Source organism: Gymnodraco acuticeps, unplaced genomic scaffold, assembly GCF_902827175.1.
Source record: "Gymnodraco acuticeps unplaced genomic scaffold, fGymAcu1.1, whole genome shotgun sequence".
Taxonomy (NCBI): domain Eukaryota; kingdom Metazoa; phylum Chordata; class Actinopteri; order Perciformes; family Bathydraconidae; genus Gymnodraco; species Gymnodraco acuticeps.
In genome coordinates, this window is record NW_022992205.1 from 147,967 (window position 1) to 163,451 (window position 15,485).

Sequence of the window (15,485 nt, forward strand, 5' to 3'; positions counted from 1 at the left end):
GTCGATCAACGTGAACGCGCCTCTCCATGCGGTTTGAATAAAGAAGAAAAAAAAAGCAGGAAAAGAAATCAGCTGATGATGAAAAGACATAAAGCTGTTACAGGAGCGGAGAGAAGATACCGGTTTGATTCCCTCCTCTGAACCCGGTCAAGGTGCACAGGGTTCCGGTTCTCCTCTCAGCTGCTCCGCTCTTTGTCAGCTGGTTCACACACCGAGAGACCCGGGCGGGTTTCATGGGTTCATCCCTGGATAAAGCGGCTCTACAGGGGAAACATCGTTGGGTTTAACACTCTTATGACCCGGGACTGTCTTTAATGTCATCGCTTTTCTGCGGAATCTGCTGTTAATGTTTATTTGCTGCTGGATCTGATCACCTTTTGTCTGGAGGAAGAGGAGGCTGACGCTGCGGTGAAGTCACACTGAGGAAGGAAGCACCGGATCAGGTCTTTAATTACCGATTTTACATCAGCTTCTTAATGCTAATCGTTCTTCACGGGACTGTGGGAACATCACTAATGAGATTATTTCGCCTTTGCACAGTGGGTTTTTTAATTCACATTATTTTATTATTTATAATAACAGGTTTTCTCCTGGTTCCACGGGTCTTTTGTGTGGAATTGATCCGCCAGTCCCGGACTTGAGAGGCCCGGGTGGTCCCGGTGTGTCCCGGGCTCAGCAGCACCATGCCGGAGTGCGTGTCGGTGTCAGACTTCGTGCAGGAGGTCCAGGAGGACTGGAGCTCCCCCACCACCTCCTCCTTCACCTCCAAGATGATCAGCTGCAGGAACACCGTCTACCTGCTGGAGGAGGTCAGTACTGACAGGGGGGGGGGGGATTAAATGCTCGGGGGCCCTGGGGCAAAAGTTACCTGAGGGCCCCCTCTTCTTTGTGCAAAATGTGCACACATTTATAGATTCAAATCAGCACTGTTGCATTTTCAAATCTCTTAAAATGTAGTTAATATTCTGCTGATTTGTTATCATCAATTACATTTCTGTTTATGTACAGTTTGCATACTCACAAAACAAAACATTTTAATTAATTCATATTTTTAATTCAATTTCAAAACGTCACGTTTTTGTCACTGCCGGTCAATTTGTAGCGTCATGAGTAGTACACACAATTATTAAACGCAATATAAGAAACATTTAAAATAAAAAATGTATTTCAAAAAGAAGATGTGCTAACTGTACACAGTTTCTGCAAAGGAGAACTCGTACGTAGGCTATATGTTTTATATGTAATATTTGGATTTTAGTAACATTTGAGATTTATCTTATTTTAATTTTTTTATCAAAAAATATTTAGTTCCTGTACATAATTCCATCTTCTTTTGAATATAAAACAAAAATATAACAGGTCCCAAAAAACAAACAACCAACATGTTTAAAGATAACCTAAAACTCTGAAATAAACAGTTGCATAATTAAAGGAAATCCCCAAACTGCAATGACCAAAACAAACGTTAATACTTTTAACTGTATTTTAATTGATTTCCTACAATATCTGATCCAGAAAACAAAAGCATGATAAAAGAAAGTTCATGAATATCCTCACAGGTCTAGAAGTTAGTTGGTCCAGGTTTGAGTCGCTGTGTCAATGTTTGGCCAGTAAGAACTGTTTCATGGTTGACATGTTCATGGCTAATGTTTTGCCTCAGGGGGGCTCCTCTCACTTTAATCCGGCCTTGCAGAGTCCACGCTCACTTCCTCAGATTTCTTGTTTTTCTGAATAGTTCAACAATTAATCCATCATTTAAATAGTTGTTGAATTATTTCCTATTTGTATTAGTTTTACAATTAAATTAGACCCATTGTTTTGAGCAAGGTGCTCTTCCGATCACACACACACACACACACACACACACACACACACACACACACACACACACACACACACACACACACGCACACACACACACACACACACACACACACACACACACACACACACACACACACACACACACACACACACACACACACACACACACACACACACACACACACACACACACAATTGGTCAGTGGAGTCATTGACCCGAAGACTTTTGATCCTCGACTGCCCTAAGAAAAAGAAGAACCTGCAACTGCCCCTCCCCGCTTTTTTTTCTCACCCCCAACAGTGTTGGCATATGTAACCACGGAAACAGATTATCCCTCATTAGTATTCATTGTCTTTGTATTTAATGGTAATGAGGAGGAGCCAGAGAGACGGTTATTAATGAGGATATCAGATCATCTGCTAACCCGCATGCTGATGCTGCATTCATGGGAGCATAGAAAGTTGGGAATTACAATTTGCTTTAAAAAAGAAGAAGAATTACACTAAAAGGGAATGGCACATGTATTTGTATACTGTAGCTTTTTTCAGCATCAAGGCAATTCAAAAGGACTTTATTCAAATACAATAAGAGCAGTCATTAAAGAGCCTAAAGGTATGTTGTTATATACTGGTATATCGACAACAATTTATATTAAAATATCAAATATTAGTGCACAATATAAAAAGAGAATATGATTGGCAGGATTTTTCTCTTGTTCTGTAAATATCAAGACAATATTGTTATTCTTTGCTTATGTTTATGGTGTAGTAAGATTCCAAAATTCGAATCACAACAATAATAGTTACAGTGCGTTGTAAGAAATGAATAACTTTTATAGAGTAAAAGGCTTGCCACGGAGCCCAGCCGGGCACAGCCCGAAAAGGCAACGTGGGCAACACCTCCGCTTCTCCGTCACCTACGGGAAACAGCGATGGGGTCGGGTGCGCTGCCAGAAGGGTGGCAGTGAAAGCAGAGGATCTCGACGGACCAGACCCAGGCGACAGAAGCTGGCTTTGGGGACGTGGAACGTCACCTCTCTGGGGGGGAAGGAGCCGGAGCTTGTGCGGGAGGTGAAGCGTTACCAGTTAGGATCTGGTTGGGCTCGCCTCTACGCACAGTGTCGGATCTGGAACCTTACTTCTGGATAGGGGTTGGACTCTATTCTTTTCCGGAGTTGCTCAAGGTGTGAGGCGCCGGGCGGGTGTGGGGATACTCACAAGTCCCCGGTTGGGTGCTTCGTTGTTGGAGTTTACCCCAGTGGACGAGAGGGTCGCCTCCCTACGCCTGCGGGTTATGGGGGTGTGACGAAGGTAACTTCGTCACTATGGACTGACTGCTTCAGGCCAGGTAATTGTGTGCACCCGGTGTCCTGTGTTGTCTCCTCCCCCCCTCACCTGTGTCTTGTTGTGCTGATTAGTGTGTGTATTTAGGCTCTGTTTCCCTGTCTGTTGGGAGGCTGGTAGTGTTTTTGAGATCTTTGTGGCTGCAGGATGGGTGGAAGGAGAACAGCAAGATTGAGGCTGTGAACTTTGTGCCCAGGATTTTAATAAATGCCCACGTCGGGTTATATTTTTGGACGTTCTGCCTCTGCCTCCTTGCTTGGTCTGGGCCGCTCAACGGTCAGCTTCACAATTGGTGTCAGAAGTGGGATTTGACCAAGTAAGGAAGTGAACATTTTGAGAGGAAAGAAGAGGGACCAAAGAGAGGAACCGCGGCTGGGGGTGGCTATGCCTGGAACGGACCAGGGGGCCACGGCTGTTGAGGCAGCAGGAGACGAGAAACAAGCAGCAGGAGACGAGAGACAAGCAGGTGGAGCAGCTGGAGAAGGAGAAGAGGGAACTCCAGGAGCGCCTGAAGAACCAGGAGAAAAAGATTGACTACTTTGAGAGGGCTGAACGCATTGAACATGAGCAGCGAGAGGAGGAGGATCGGGAGTACCAGGAGCGTCTGCGCAAACTCGAGGAGCAGGAACGAAAGCAGCGCGCTCGTCAACAGGAGATCGAGGAGCGGGAACGCCGTCGTGACGAAGAGAAACGGGTCCCAGCCGAGGAGAAACCCAAGGATTGGAGCGAAAAGGAGGTTGCAAAAGACACTGTGCTTCCTGGGGAGAGGGGGAAGGAAATGTGACGAAGGTAACTTCGTCACTATGGACTGACTGCTTCAGGCCGGGTAATTGTGTGCACTTGGTGTCCTGTGTTGTCTCCTCCCCCCCTCACCTGTGTCTTGTTGTGCTGATTAGTGTGTGTATTTAGGCTCTGTTTCCCTGTCTGTTGGGAGGCTGGTAGTGTTTTTGAGATCTTTGTGGCTGCAGGATGGGTGGAAGGAGAACAGCAAGATTGAGGCTGTGAACTTTGTGCCCAGGATTTTAATAAATGCCCACGTCGGGTTATATTTTTGGACGTTCTGCCTCTGCCTCCTTGCTTGGTCTGGGCCGCTCAACGGTCAGCTTCACAGGGGGGGGAAACTCTGACTGTTGTGTGTGCTTATGCACCAAACAGCAGTTCGGAGTATACGGCCTTCTTGGAGACCCTGGAAAGAGTCCTGTATGGGGCTCCTGAAGGGGACTCTTTAATCTTGCTGGGAGACTTCAACGCACATGTGGGCAATGATGGAGACACTTGGAGGGGCGTGATTGGGAGGAACGGCCCCCCTGATCTGAACCGGAGTGGTGGTTTGTTACTGGACTTCTGTGCTAGTCATGGATTGGCCATAACAAACACCATGTTCGAACATAAGGATGCTCATAAGTGTACGTGGTACCAGAGCACCCTAGGCAGAAGGTCCATGATCGATCTCGTTATCGTATCATCGGACCTGAGGCCATATGTTTTGGATGTTTAAAGAGAGGGGCGGAGTTGTCAACTGATCACCATCTGGTGGTGAGTTGGGTCAAGTGGCGGGGGAAGCCTCTGGATAGACCTGGTAAGCCCAAACGTGTAGTTCGGGTGAACTGGGAACGTCTGGAGGAAGCCCAAGTTCAGGAGGCCTTCAGCTCACACCTCCGGCGGAGCTTTTCGGGCATTCCTGTGGAGGTTGGGGACATTGAACCAGATTGGTCGGTGTTCAAAGCCTCTATTGCCGAAGCCGCGGCGGGGAGCTGTGGTCTCAAGGTCTTAGTTGCCTCAAGGGGCGGTAACCCTCGAACCTCCTGGTGGACACCGGTGGTCAGGGAAGCCGTCCGACTGAAGAAGGAGGCCTTCAGGGATTTGTTATCCCGGGGGACTCCAGAGGCAGTTGCAAGGTACCGACAGGCCCGAAGGGCAGCAGCCTCAGCCATAGCCGAGGCAAAGCAGCGGGTGTGAGAGAAGACATGGAAAAGGACTTTCGGGCGGCACCAAAGTTGTTCTGGACAGTAAGGATGGGACGTTGTTGACCTCAACTGATGGAGTGTTAGGGCGTCGGAAGGAACACTTTGAGGAACTCCTGAACCCGACAACTCCGCCCTCTATGTTAGAGGCAGAGCTGGAGTATGACGGGGGATCAACACCAATCTCCCAGGGGGAGGTCACTGAGGTTGTCAAACAACTCCACAGTGGCAAAGCCCCGGTGGTGGATGAGATCCGCCCAGAAATGCTGAAGGCTCTGGGTGTTGAGGGACTGTCATGGTTGACACGTCTCATCAACGTTGCGTGGAAGTCGGAAACAGTACCGAAGGAGTGGCAGACCGGGGTGATGGTTCCCCTTTTCAAAAAGGGGGATCAGAGGATGTGAGGCATCACACCACTCAGCCTCCCCGGGAAAGTTTACTCTAAGGTACTCGAAAGGAGGGTCAGGCCGATTGTCGAACCTCAGATTGAGGAGGAACAATGCAGATTCCATCCTGGTCGTGGAACGACGGATCAGCTTTTTACTCTCGCAAGGATCCTGGAGGGGGCCTGGGAGTACGCTTATCTGGTCTACATGTGTTTTGTAGACTTGGAGAAGGCGTATGACCGAGTTCCCAGGGAGTCTGCGACCTTCAGCACTCACTGGATCGGTTCGCAACCAAGTGAAGCGGCTGGGATGAGAATCAGCACCTCAAAATCTGAGGCCATGGTTCTCAGCAGGAAACCGATGGACTGTCCACTCCAAGTAGGGAATAAGTCCTTAACCCAAGTGAAGGAGTTCAAGTATCTCGGGGTCTTGTTCTCGAGTGAGGGAACAATGGAGCGTGAGATGGGCCGGAGAATCGGAGCAGCGGGAGCTGTACTGCAGTCGCTTTACCGCATCGTTGTGACGAAAAGGGAGCTGAGCCAGAAGGCAAAGCTCTCTGTCTTCCGGGCCATTTTTGTTCCTACCCTCACCTATGGTCATGAAGGATGGGTCATGACCGAAAGAACGAGATCGCGGATACAAGCGGCCGAGATGGGTTTTCTCCGCAGGGTGGCTGGTGTCTCCCTTAGGGATAAGGTGAGAAGTTCAGTCATCCGGGAGGGACTCGGAGTTGAACCGCTCCTCCTTCGCGTCGAAAGGAGCCAGTTGAGGTGGTTCGGGCACCTAGTTAAGATGCCACCTGGGCGCCTCCCTAGGGAGGTGTTCCAGGCACGTCCAGCTGGGAAGAGACCAAGGGGTAGACCTAGGACCAGGTGGAGGGATTATATCTCTTCGCTGGCCTGGGAGCGCCTTGGGATCCCCCAGTCAGAGCTGGTTGATATGGCCAGGGAAAAGAAAGTTTGGGGCTCTCTGCTGGAACTGCTACCCCCGCGACCCGACCACGGATAAGCGGGAGAAGATGGATGGATGGATGGAGTAAAAGGCAGCAGTAAACAAAGAGTCTCGAGCCTTGAATAAAAAAAATTGAGAGTTGGAGCAGACCTGAGCTTCTTCCAGATATATGGAGCATAACAAACTGACGCTATATTTAGTATTGACTGGGGACAGAAGGCAGACACGAGAGTGCTTTGTAATGTAGCAGAAGATCTGACATCTATTTCGGCCCTGCAGTGCTTGGTAAACCGGTAGCAGTATTTTAAAATAAATTATTTCACAGAGAGGAAGCCAGTGAAGTCCTCAGGGTGATGTGATCCACATTCTTGGTGTTAGCATGGACTCAAGCAGCAGCTGTCTAATTGATTTATTTTTAGGGAGAAAAGAAATGCATGAACAAGTTTTTTTCAAATCTTATTGAGAAATAAGTCCTTTGATCCTTGATATATTCCTAAAGAGGCCCTGTTATGGTTTTGGTGTTTTCCCATTCCTGTAGTGTGTTGTATAGCCTAGGTTTCTGTGCATTTAAATGTTCTGCAAAGGCTAACATCCCCGTGGGAGTGTGTGGGACAGAATATGCATTTGTTTGCATTTCGGGGTGAACTATCCCTTTAAAAACGGTTTATGGATAAACCACACAGAGCTTTCTAATCCTGTGAATGAAATACCTAAAATGAAATGAAATCATCTCATTGATGCACAGATGACGTTAACATCATAAAACAATCCAGATTGTTTATTTGTAACGAATGATTGCTAGATCCGATGTAGCTGCTTCAGGTCATGCATCAAATGTAATATCGTCTCACTGTCACACTGTCACGGCTTACTGCAATACTTGTCCTTTGCTTTTTCCTACCATGACAAGGCAAAATCTCCCCTGTGAAAAAGGTGTGTGTGTAGTCTGATTCACGCAGAAAGACAGAGCTCTCGGTGTAACGCAGGAATGCAGCTGCCTGTGTCAGAGAACAAAGCTTTTCCTCTGTGTGTGTGTGTGTGTGTGTATGTGTGTGTGTGTGTTGAGTCAGCAGGTGAATTAGGGCTTCTACATAAACACATCCATACACACATACACACAAACACACATTCAGCAGATTTTCCAGAGTGATGATTAAAACATGAATGTATGAAACTGTTAAATATTCATGTACGTGTGTGTGTTCAGGTTTTGGACAGTGACCGCTTGGTGTTGCAGAAGATGAAGAAAGCTGCTAAAGCCAAATATGCCTCAGGACAAGGTACACACACACACGCATGCAAGCACACACACACACGCAAACACACGCGCACGCACGCACGCACGCACGCACACACACACACACACACACACACACACACACACCTGTTACCTCCTGCACTAACACCCTCTCTCTGCAGACCATGTCTCTCACCTGGAGCAGTACATTAACTCGATGGAGAAGCTGTCGGTGAACTGTCACTCAAACGGAGAGACGGAGGTCGGATCAGCTTTCTGCCGTCTGGCCGACTTCTCTAAAGACCTCCTCTCTCCCATGAAGAACCTGGTAAGATATAAAACGGTATACAGTTTAACATCAGCTTACATTTTAAACTAAGAAGCAAGTGTAGTCCTGGAGCTTCTGTGGTACGCTTGGTTGGCTAGAAGAGGATAGTCTCACAATTTGGCTTCTAATTAAACCCCCACAACAAAGGATTACGCTTACTGGGCATTTCAATGTATGCCCAAACACAATTTACTTAGAAAACAACATACCTGTTGCATTATCCAACAAAAGAGGAAGGAATCCAATTTACCAGACAGTATCTAAAGCTAAAAAACCCAGGCTTGGCTTGCTCGATTATTATAATCGTCAGAACACAATGTTTTCCCTTTAGATAAAGGAGGTATTACCAAAAAAGCAGGTAATGGGTTTTTTCCCCCAAAGTTAAACTCACAAACAAAGATTCCTTCCCTAAACAATTCTTAAGAGCTTAAGAGCTCCTAATTTAAGATCCAATCAGAAGGTTTTAGTTGGATGTTTTCTCAAAGGAGTCTGGCATGGACCAGCCCTTTTTAACTAAAAAACTCTTAATTGCTAATTTCCATCCTATATTGGGTATACCTATTGTTAAAAACAATTATAGTTTAACAGTTGGATTCAAACATTTGATTTGGACATTTTTATCAATGATCAGTGGTCTTTTAGCTAGTCTATTCTTAACTCTTTTGAGAAACCCCCTTTGATTAATCCTTCATTGTCTATTCAATACTACATTAAAGCCCACTATTAAAGCCAATGGGCTCTTAATGGCTACATTCCAATTTCTATTGGCATAACCTCTGATTACACATGAACACCAGCTGTGTCCTTCCAGTCCCATGTAGACTTCCCTGGAAAATCCACCAATTCAAACACCTAATTACTTAACTTTGGAAAGTCATTCAAAATCAAATTGGAAACCTTGACCCTCTTCAAAGGTATTTGGCTCTGGTCCTTTCCGAACGTCAATTGGAAAAACATCTGATTCAAAACCATTTTGATCCCAATTTGTCAATGAGTTTTTACCTGGTCCATTCAACACTCCATTGAGAAACATCTGTTTAAAATCGAACTGGTTGTGGTTGTTTGTCTCCTAACCACTCAATATTACCTTTCAATTAACAACATGCCGGGAGTTACCTTTTATTACCAAGGTCTGTCTAGCATGTTTTTATTTTTGTTGACAGGGGAAGTTACTTTAATTGTATTGTTGTGTTTTGGTGTGCAGTTAAAGAGCATGCTCCACAACATCAACTTCTTCCTGGACTCTCTGGTTAAAGGAGACCTGAGGGAGGTGAAGGGGGTGAGAACTTCATTTTAATGTACATATCACTTGACTGAAAAAACCTTTCAACACAGTTTCGTTTTTTACAATTGTGACTTCTTATAGCCTCAGGATGGTGCTTCCTAACTGAAATGTTTACAGCCTCCTCTCAAAAGAGAACCTAACATCCTGTCTCCTCTTCTGTCTCTTTATAGGATCTGAAGAAACCTTTTGACAAAGCGTGGAGGGACTATGAGAGCAGATTGTGAGTGATGATAAAACAAAATGAAGAACACCAAAAGGGTTTAAATGCTTAGTTAGTCTGCTTTCTTAGTTTTGAGACAGTTAACATCACTGCTACGGTTTCAGAAACCTTGTTAAGTTTGTTACGAGGTTTAGAGAAACCCGATCAAGCGTCTTGATGTGGATAGTCCTGTGTTAAGGATCCTAATTCTGGGGTCAGGATCTATTTCTATTACAAAAATGACCTATTTAAAAACAGACAGACGTAAATAGTGGATGAATAAAGCAGACACACCTCACGTTCCACTCGTTCTACGTGAGCAAAGAGGCAAATATTTTGGAGTGGACAGGAGTTCATTTTTGTTTAACTTTCCTGGGAATAGTAATGGTATCTTACTATTACTACTGGTTATCTTAGTCGCACATTTAGGATCTGCCAACCGTGTGTGTGTGTGTGTGTGTGTGTGTGTGTGTGTGTGTGTGTGTGTGTGTGTGTGTGTGTGTGTGTGTGTGTGTGTGTGTGTGTGTGTGTGTGTGTGTGTGTGTGTGTGTGTGTGTGTGTGTGTGTGTGTGTGTGTGTGTGTGTGTGTGTGTGTGTGTGTGCAGTAAGCAGGTGGAGAAGGAGAAGAGGGAGCTGGCTCGTCAGTATGGGATGGTGAGGAACGAGGTCAGCGGAGGAGAGATCGCAGAGGAGCTCGAGAAGGAGAGACGCTCCTTCCAACTGAGCATGTGTGAGGTCAGTGACTCAGCTTCCATCTTTAACCCCGCCTCCTCCTTCACCTCCTTGTGCTTTGTTGTTGTTTATTCTTCTTCTTCTTCCTCTTCCTACTTCTCATCTACCCAACCCTTTTGTCTTTCTACTATAATCTCTGCTCCCTTTTCTCTTCTTCTTCTACTCCTTCTCATCCTTGACTTCTTCCTCCTTCTCCTTTCATCCTTTTTACTTTTCTACTCTAAAAATGGTCTGCCAAATAAAAACACTCCTCTCTCTCTCTCTGTTAGTATCTGATTAAGGTCAACGAGATAAAGACGAAGAGAGGCGTCGACCTTCTGCAGAACCTCATCAAACACTACCACAGCCACAATAAGTAAGAACACACACACACACACACACACACACACACACACACACACACACACACACGTACGTACGTGTCCTAAACATGTCCGTTTGTTCTGGATCTGTGTGTGTACTGTAGCTTCCTGCAGGAGTGTGTTTCCACCACTGAGAAGTTGAAGCAGTACATGGAGGAGTTGAATGGAGTCCTTATCACGGTATACAACGTATATTGAGTTTATCATTTGGAGTCAAAGTATGCAAATATCATGTCTGCTTGATTTGATTATTTCTGTACATAAATCAAGGTTTTTAGGGTAAACTAAGATGAATTTGGCTCAGGTGATCTGTTGTGTGTGTGCAGGTGAAGCAGAGTCAGGAGGAGGAGAAGAAACAGCTGGTGACCCTCAGAGATCAGCTGAGGCCGGCTGTCAACTCAGAGCAGGTCTGAGACACATGTGGTAACACTATAATAATGTTCAACAGGTGGTTAATATGTGTGTGTGTGTGTGTTTGTAGGACTCTTTACCTAAGCAGGTGTACAGCATGCATCAGCTGCTCGGAGACAAACAGTACGGAACAGAGAGGGCAGGATTCCTCTACAAGAAGAGTGACGGGTAAACATTTGTAATTAAAACACACCCTTCATACAAACACACATCCAGCTATGCTATACATATGAAATGAAAATGAAAACCACAATAAATACACTTTTGTACTCGGAACAATAAAATAATACAATGTAAATAAGTTTATTAATAAATCCATAAAATACAAATAAAGATCAGGGATAAAATGTTAAAATGATTCAAGCTTCAAACTTAGGCTGTAACAATACTAAAGTATTGGAAGTCATAGTTCGTTTTTCTCATTTATTTATTACAGGAAAATGCACATGTATACATATTTATAAATACATTAATTTTAATAAAATCATTAAAAAAAACAACAAAGAGGCACACAATACACGGACCATCAGTATAAGTAGTAATAATGGTAGGACTAATCCTGTGTGTCTTTGTGTTTCAGCTTGAGAAAGATGTGGCAGAAGAGGAAATGTTCAGTTCACAACTGTTACCTGACCATCGCACACGCCACTGTGAGTTTGTCTGTGTGTAAGTGTGTTTGTGTGATTATACATTGTAACTCTTGAGCTTAGTTATCAAAGTGATCACATTCTCTCTCTCAGCCCAATAAACCTCCTACCAGACTAAACCTGCTCACCTGTCAGGTCAAACCCAGTGTGGAGGACAAGAAATGCTTTGACCTCATCTCCCGTAAGACACACACACACCCACATACACACACACACACACACACACACACACACACACACACACACACACACCACACCACACACACACACACACACACACACACACACACACACACACACACACACACACACACCACACACACACACACACACACACACACACACACACACCACACCCACCCACACACACACACACACACACACACACACACACACACACACACACACACACACACACACACACACACACACACACACACACACACACACAATATACATTTCTACATAATAAATATAATCCACCATAATGTGAATCAAGCTATTTCAGATGTATTAAAGCTGCTTTTGCCGTGATTTATTACAGGCCGCCTCCAAGACTCGAAATCACGACAACGCTTATTTTTCTGTACATTTTATGTTAGATTGCAACCATTCTTATGTCGACAGGTTGCATTCTTGCAGTTCCGGGACAACAACTGCACGTTTTACATTTTGGGGTGGACGTTTCCCCTAAGCCCTTTTTAGAAACCTACATCTAGGTACATTATAGATGTCCGATTATATTGTTCAGTTTTAAGAAGTTATATCACTCCAGAACTATCAGAAACCAGAATTGTTATTGGCTGTGGTGTACATGCACATAACACAATTATGTGTTTGATTTCATAATATATAACCTTTTCCTCCAGATAATCGGACCTACCATTTCATGGCAGAGGAGGACGCTGAGTGTGTGGCGTGAGTCAAAAATAAAATACTTTTTTTTTTGACAAGCTTTTGATAAGTTTGATACATGGCTTCATCCGGTTTGTATGATAAATATCGTTAAAAAGTTTTGTGTGTTGTGTGTGTGCAGCTGGATCTCGGTGCTCAGTAACAGTAAGCAGGAGGCTCTGAGTGCGGCCCTGGATGGGGGCTTTAAAGGGGGGGGAGGAGGGGAGAGCAGCATAGAGGATCTGACCCGGGCCATCACTGAAGACATCCGGCGGATGCCCGGAAACAACAACTGCTGTGACTGCGGAGCTCCAGGTTATCTATCTATCAATGTATCAGTATAATACCATTTCAAAAGTGAAACATGCCCTGTCAATTGAGTAAAGCATAAGCCCTTTGTTTAATTACCATTACAAAACAAGTTTGTGTTTTTGTTTCCTGTTTGTAAGCTGTTTAAAGAAACCCCAAAATAATCAATAATAGTAAAACCGTATTTGTATGACACTTTTCATTCAAGAATAGCAGCACAAAATGCTTTGCAAAAAGGATTAAAATAAATATACTGAGCATGAAAACAGGGTTGGAATGCTTCCATTTTTAGAAAATACTGTAGAAACACACATGATACACATAAAATAAATGGAATACATAGAGACTAGACATAATAATGAATCAGTAAAAGCTACTGAAAAAGATAAATTCCCATATTTTAAGCATGCATAACATAAACACTGTAGCACTATTTAAAGGGTCTTCACTTTATTGTACTCTCTTATTGTTTCCTTTCTTTTCCTAATTGCATTTTTCACTTTAATTAATCAAATAAATAAATGGTAGATTCTACAATGGCGAAAATAATTGTTAGATGCAACGCTAATTATATTTCAGAGAAACTTATATGATATATTTAACAATGGCGACAACATCTAATCTCCTGTCTCTGTAGATCCTGGATGGCTCTCCACCAACCTGGGCATCCTGACCTGTATCGAGTGTTCGGGGATCCACAGGGAGATGGGGGTCCACGTCTCCAGGATCCAGTCTCTGAGTCTGGACAGTCTGGGGACCTCAGACCTTCTGGTACGTCCACGCTGTTAGTTAACAAGCTAATCCAACAATAATCCATCCTAAAGTTAGGTGTTGAGTTAGACATACACCAAACCTCATTATTTTGTAAATCCTTCATCTTTAGCTGTTACAACACACACAAAATGATTTAAACCTGTATGATTGTATATATCTTCATTAATGCCATGGAAGTCCTAGTTGACATCTAACCGTTGGTTTTCTTCGGGTTATTTATATGCCTCATAAATGTCTTATATTGTCGACAATATAAAATTCAACTTTTCCAGATATAAACTTCCAAAAAGGGAAGACAAACAAAAAAGCAAACCAGAAAAAACAATTGCATCCCCTGAACATTTACAAACACAAACAATTGTTTTCTCAGAACCAAGGCTTTAATGTTATTAAATGTATTCTGTAGTGTGGTGATGCAATTATATATTTCCACTTTCTTTCAGTTGGCCAGGAATGTTGGTAACTCTGGTTTTAATGAAATACTGGAGGCAAACCTGCTGAGTCCATCAATGAAGCCGTCCCAGGAGAGCCACATGTAAGACACACATCACACACACACTGAGAATGAGTGGGAATGAATTACAATCATAGTCACAGTTTTAATAAGGTGTAGCATAGCCTGTTAAACCCCAAAGCTTAAAAAAACGACACTGTGTCTCAGGGCATCTTAATATTTAAGAACCTATTAATGTGTTATACTAGATTAACGGGAATAATCTCAGCTAACTGACGATACAAACCATTTTTACCAAAACACAAACACAAGTCTCATAAGAAGCATCTAAATGACCCCTGAGCGAAAAATGCTAACACACTTTAGCACAGAAGATATCCGATTAATGCTGAGGTTCCACAGATTATTTAGGTATATATATCATCACTGAGTGATCCAAACTCGCAACAGGGGAAGCAAACACAGACATCACAACACGTACCTTTACGTAGCTTTTACGGGAGATCGTCTCACCGTAGCTGTCAATCAGAAAAAACGCGGCTGAATCGAATAGAAAGAGATGTCAATCAGCAAAATCGAGCAAGGGGGGCCAGAGATAGGTCCTCACCCATACCAAATCATGGCATCACATCACCCCAGTCCTCAAAGACCTCCACTGGCTTCCTGTCTCCCATCGCATCAACTACAAAATTCTGGTCCTCACCTACAAAGCCCTCCACCATCTGGCCCCTCCTTATCTCACAAACCTTCTCACTCCTTATCAACCCCCACGGTCCCTCAGATCCACCGCAGCCGGACTCCTATCCATTCCCACATCCACACCCTGCAGCTTTGGGGACAGAGCCTTCTCAGTGGCAGCTCCTAGGCTCTGGAATTCCCTCCCCCAAGATCTCCGTGACTCTGAGTTCCTCAGTCTTTCAGTCCCGCCTCAAAACACATCTTTTAAACTCTGTCTACCCATAAGCCCCCCCCCCCTCTCAATCAACTTCCTCTTGACTGCCTTTTTATTTTTTTTATTTTACTATACTTACTTGTTTGCCTGTTCTTGTTTGTCTACCCTCCCTCATATTGTAAAGCGTCTTTGAGTTGTGAAAAGCGCTATATAAATAAAATGCATTATTATTATTATTATTATTATTATTATTAGGTCAAATCCACCCAAATGACCAGAAGTGGGTTTTTGTTGCTAAATCTCTCTAAAAAGGTCATATTTAACTTGTTTTGCATCAATCTTGATACAGGGTACTTATTATATGTTGTAGTTTGGATTCCTAAAGCTTTTAGTCTACCATCCCATCATTCAAGGGTGGTTTTCAAATTCAAGTAATTTTTTATTTTTGGACGGACACAATAATTTACCTTTTTTTACTGTGTTCAATCTGAA

General features: G+C 43.9%; 1 protein-coding gene across 2 annotated transcripts in view; it reads left to right on the forward strand.

Moving 5' to 3' along the window:
- The window catches only part of unm_sa1614 (un-named sa1614), a 25,767-nt gene continuing 10,282 nt past the window's right edge, over window positions 1-15,485 (forward strand). For both annotated transcript variants that reach the window (XM_034205619.1, XM_034205620.1), the window contains exons 1-17: window positions 1-443; window positions 583-809; window positions 7,677-7,749; window positions 7,889-8,034; window positions 9,239-9,313; window positions 9,490-9,539; window positions 10,124-10,253; window positions 10,520-10,605; window positions 10,717-10,792; window positions 10,939-11,019; window positions 11,094-11,191; window positions 11,604-11,673; window positions 11,764-11,851; window positions 12,540-12,588; window positions 12,707-12,879; window positions 13,511-13,644; window positions 14,091-14,182. In XM_034205619.1, coding sequence (XP_034061510.1) covers window positions 684-809; window positions 7,677-7,749; window positions 7,889-8,034; window positions 9,239-9,313; window positions 9,490-9,539; window positions 10,124-10,253; window positions 10,520-10,605; window positions 10,717-10,792; window positions 10,939-11,019; window positions 11,094-11,191; window positions 11,604-11,673; window positions 11,764-11,851; window positions 12,540-12,588; window positions 12,707-12,879; window positions 13,511-13,644; window positions 14,091-14,182 — 1,547 coding nt within the window. In that variant the 5' untranslated portion in view covers window positions 1-443; window positions 583-683. The remainder of the gene's footprint in view (window positions 444-582; window positions 810-7,676; window positions 7,750-7,888; window positions 8,035-9,238; window positions 9,314-9,489; window positions 9,540-10,123; window positions 10,254-10,519; window positions 10,606-10,716; window positions 10,793-10,938; window positions 11,020-11,093; window positions 11,192-11,603; window positions 11,674-11,763; window positions 11,852-12,539; window positions 12,589-12,706; window positions 12,880-13,510; window positions 13,645-14,090; window positions 14,183-15,485) is intronic.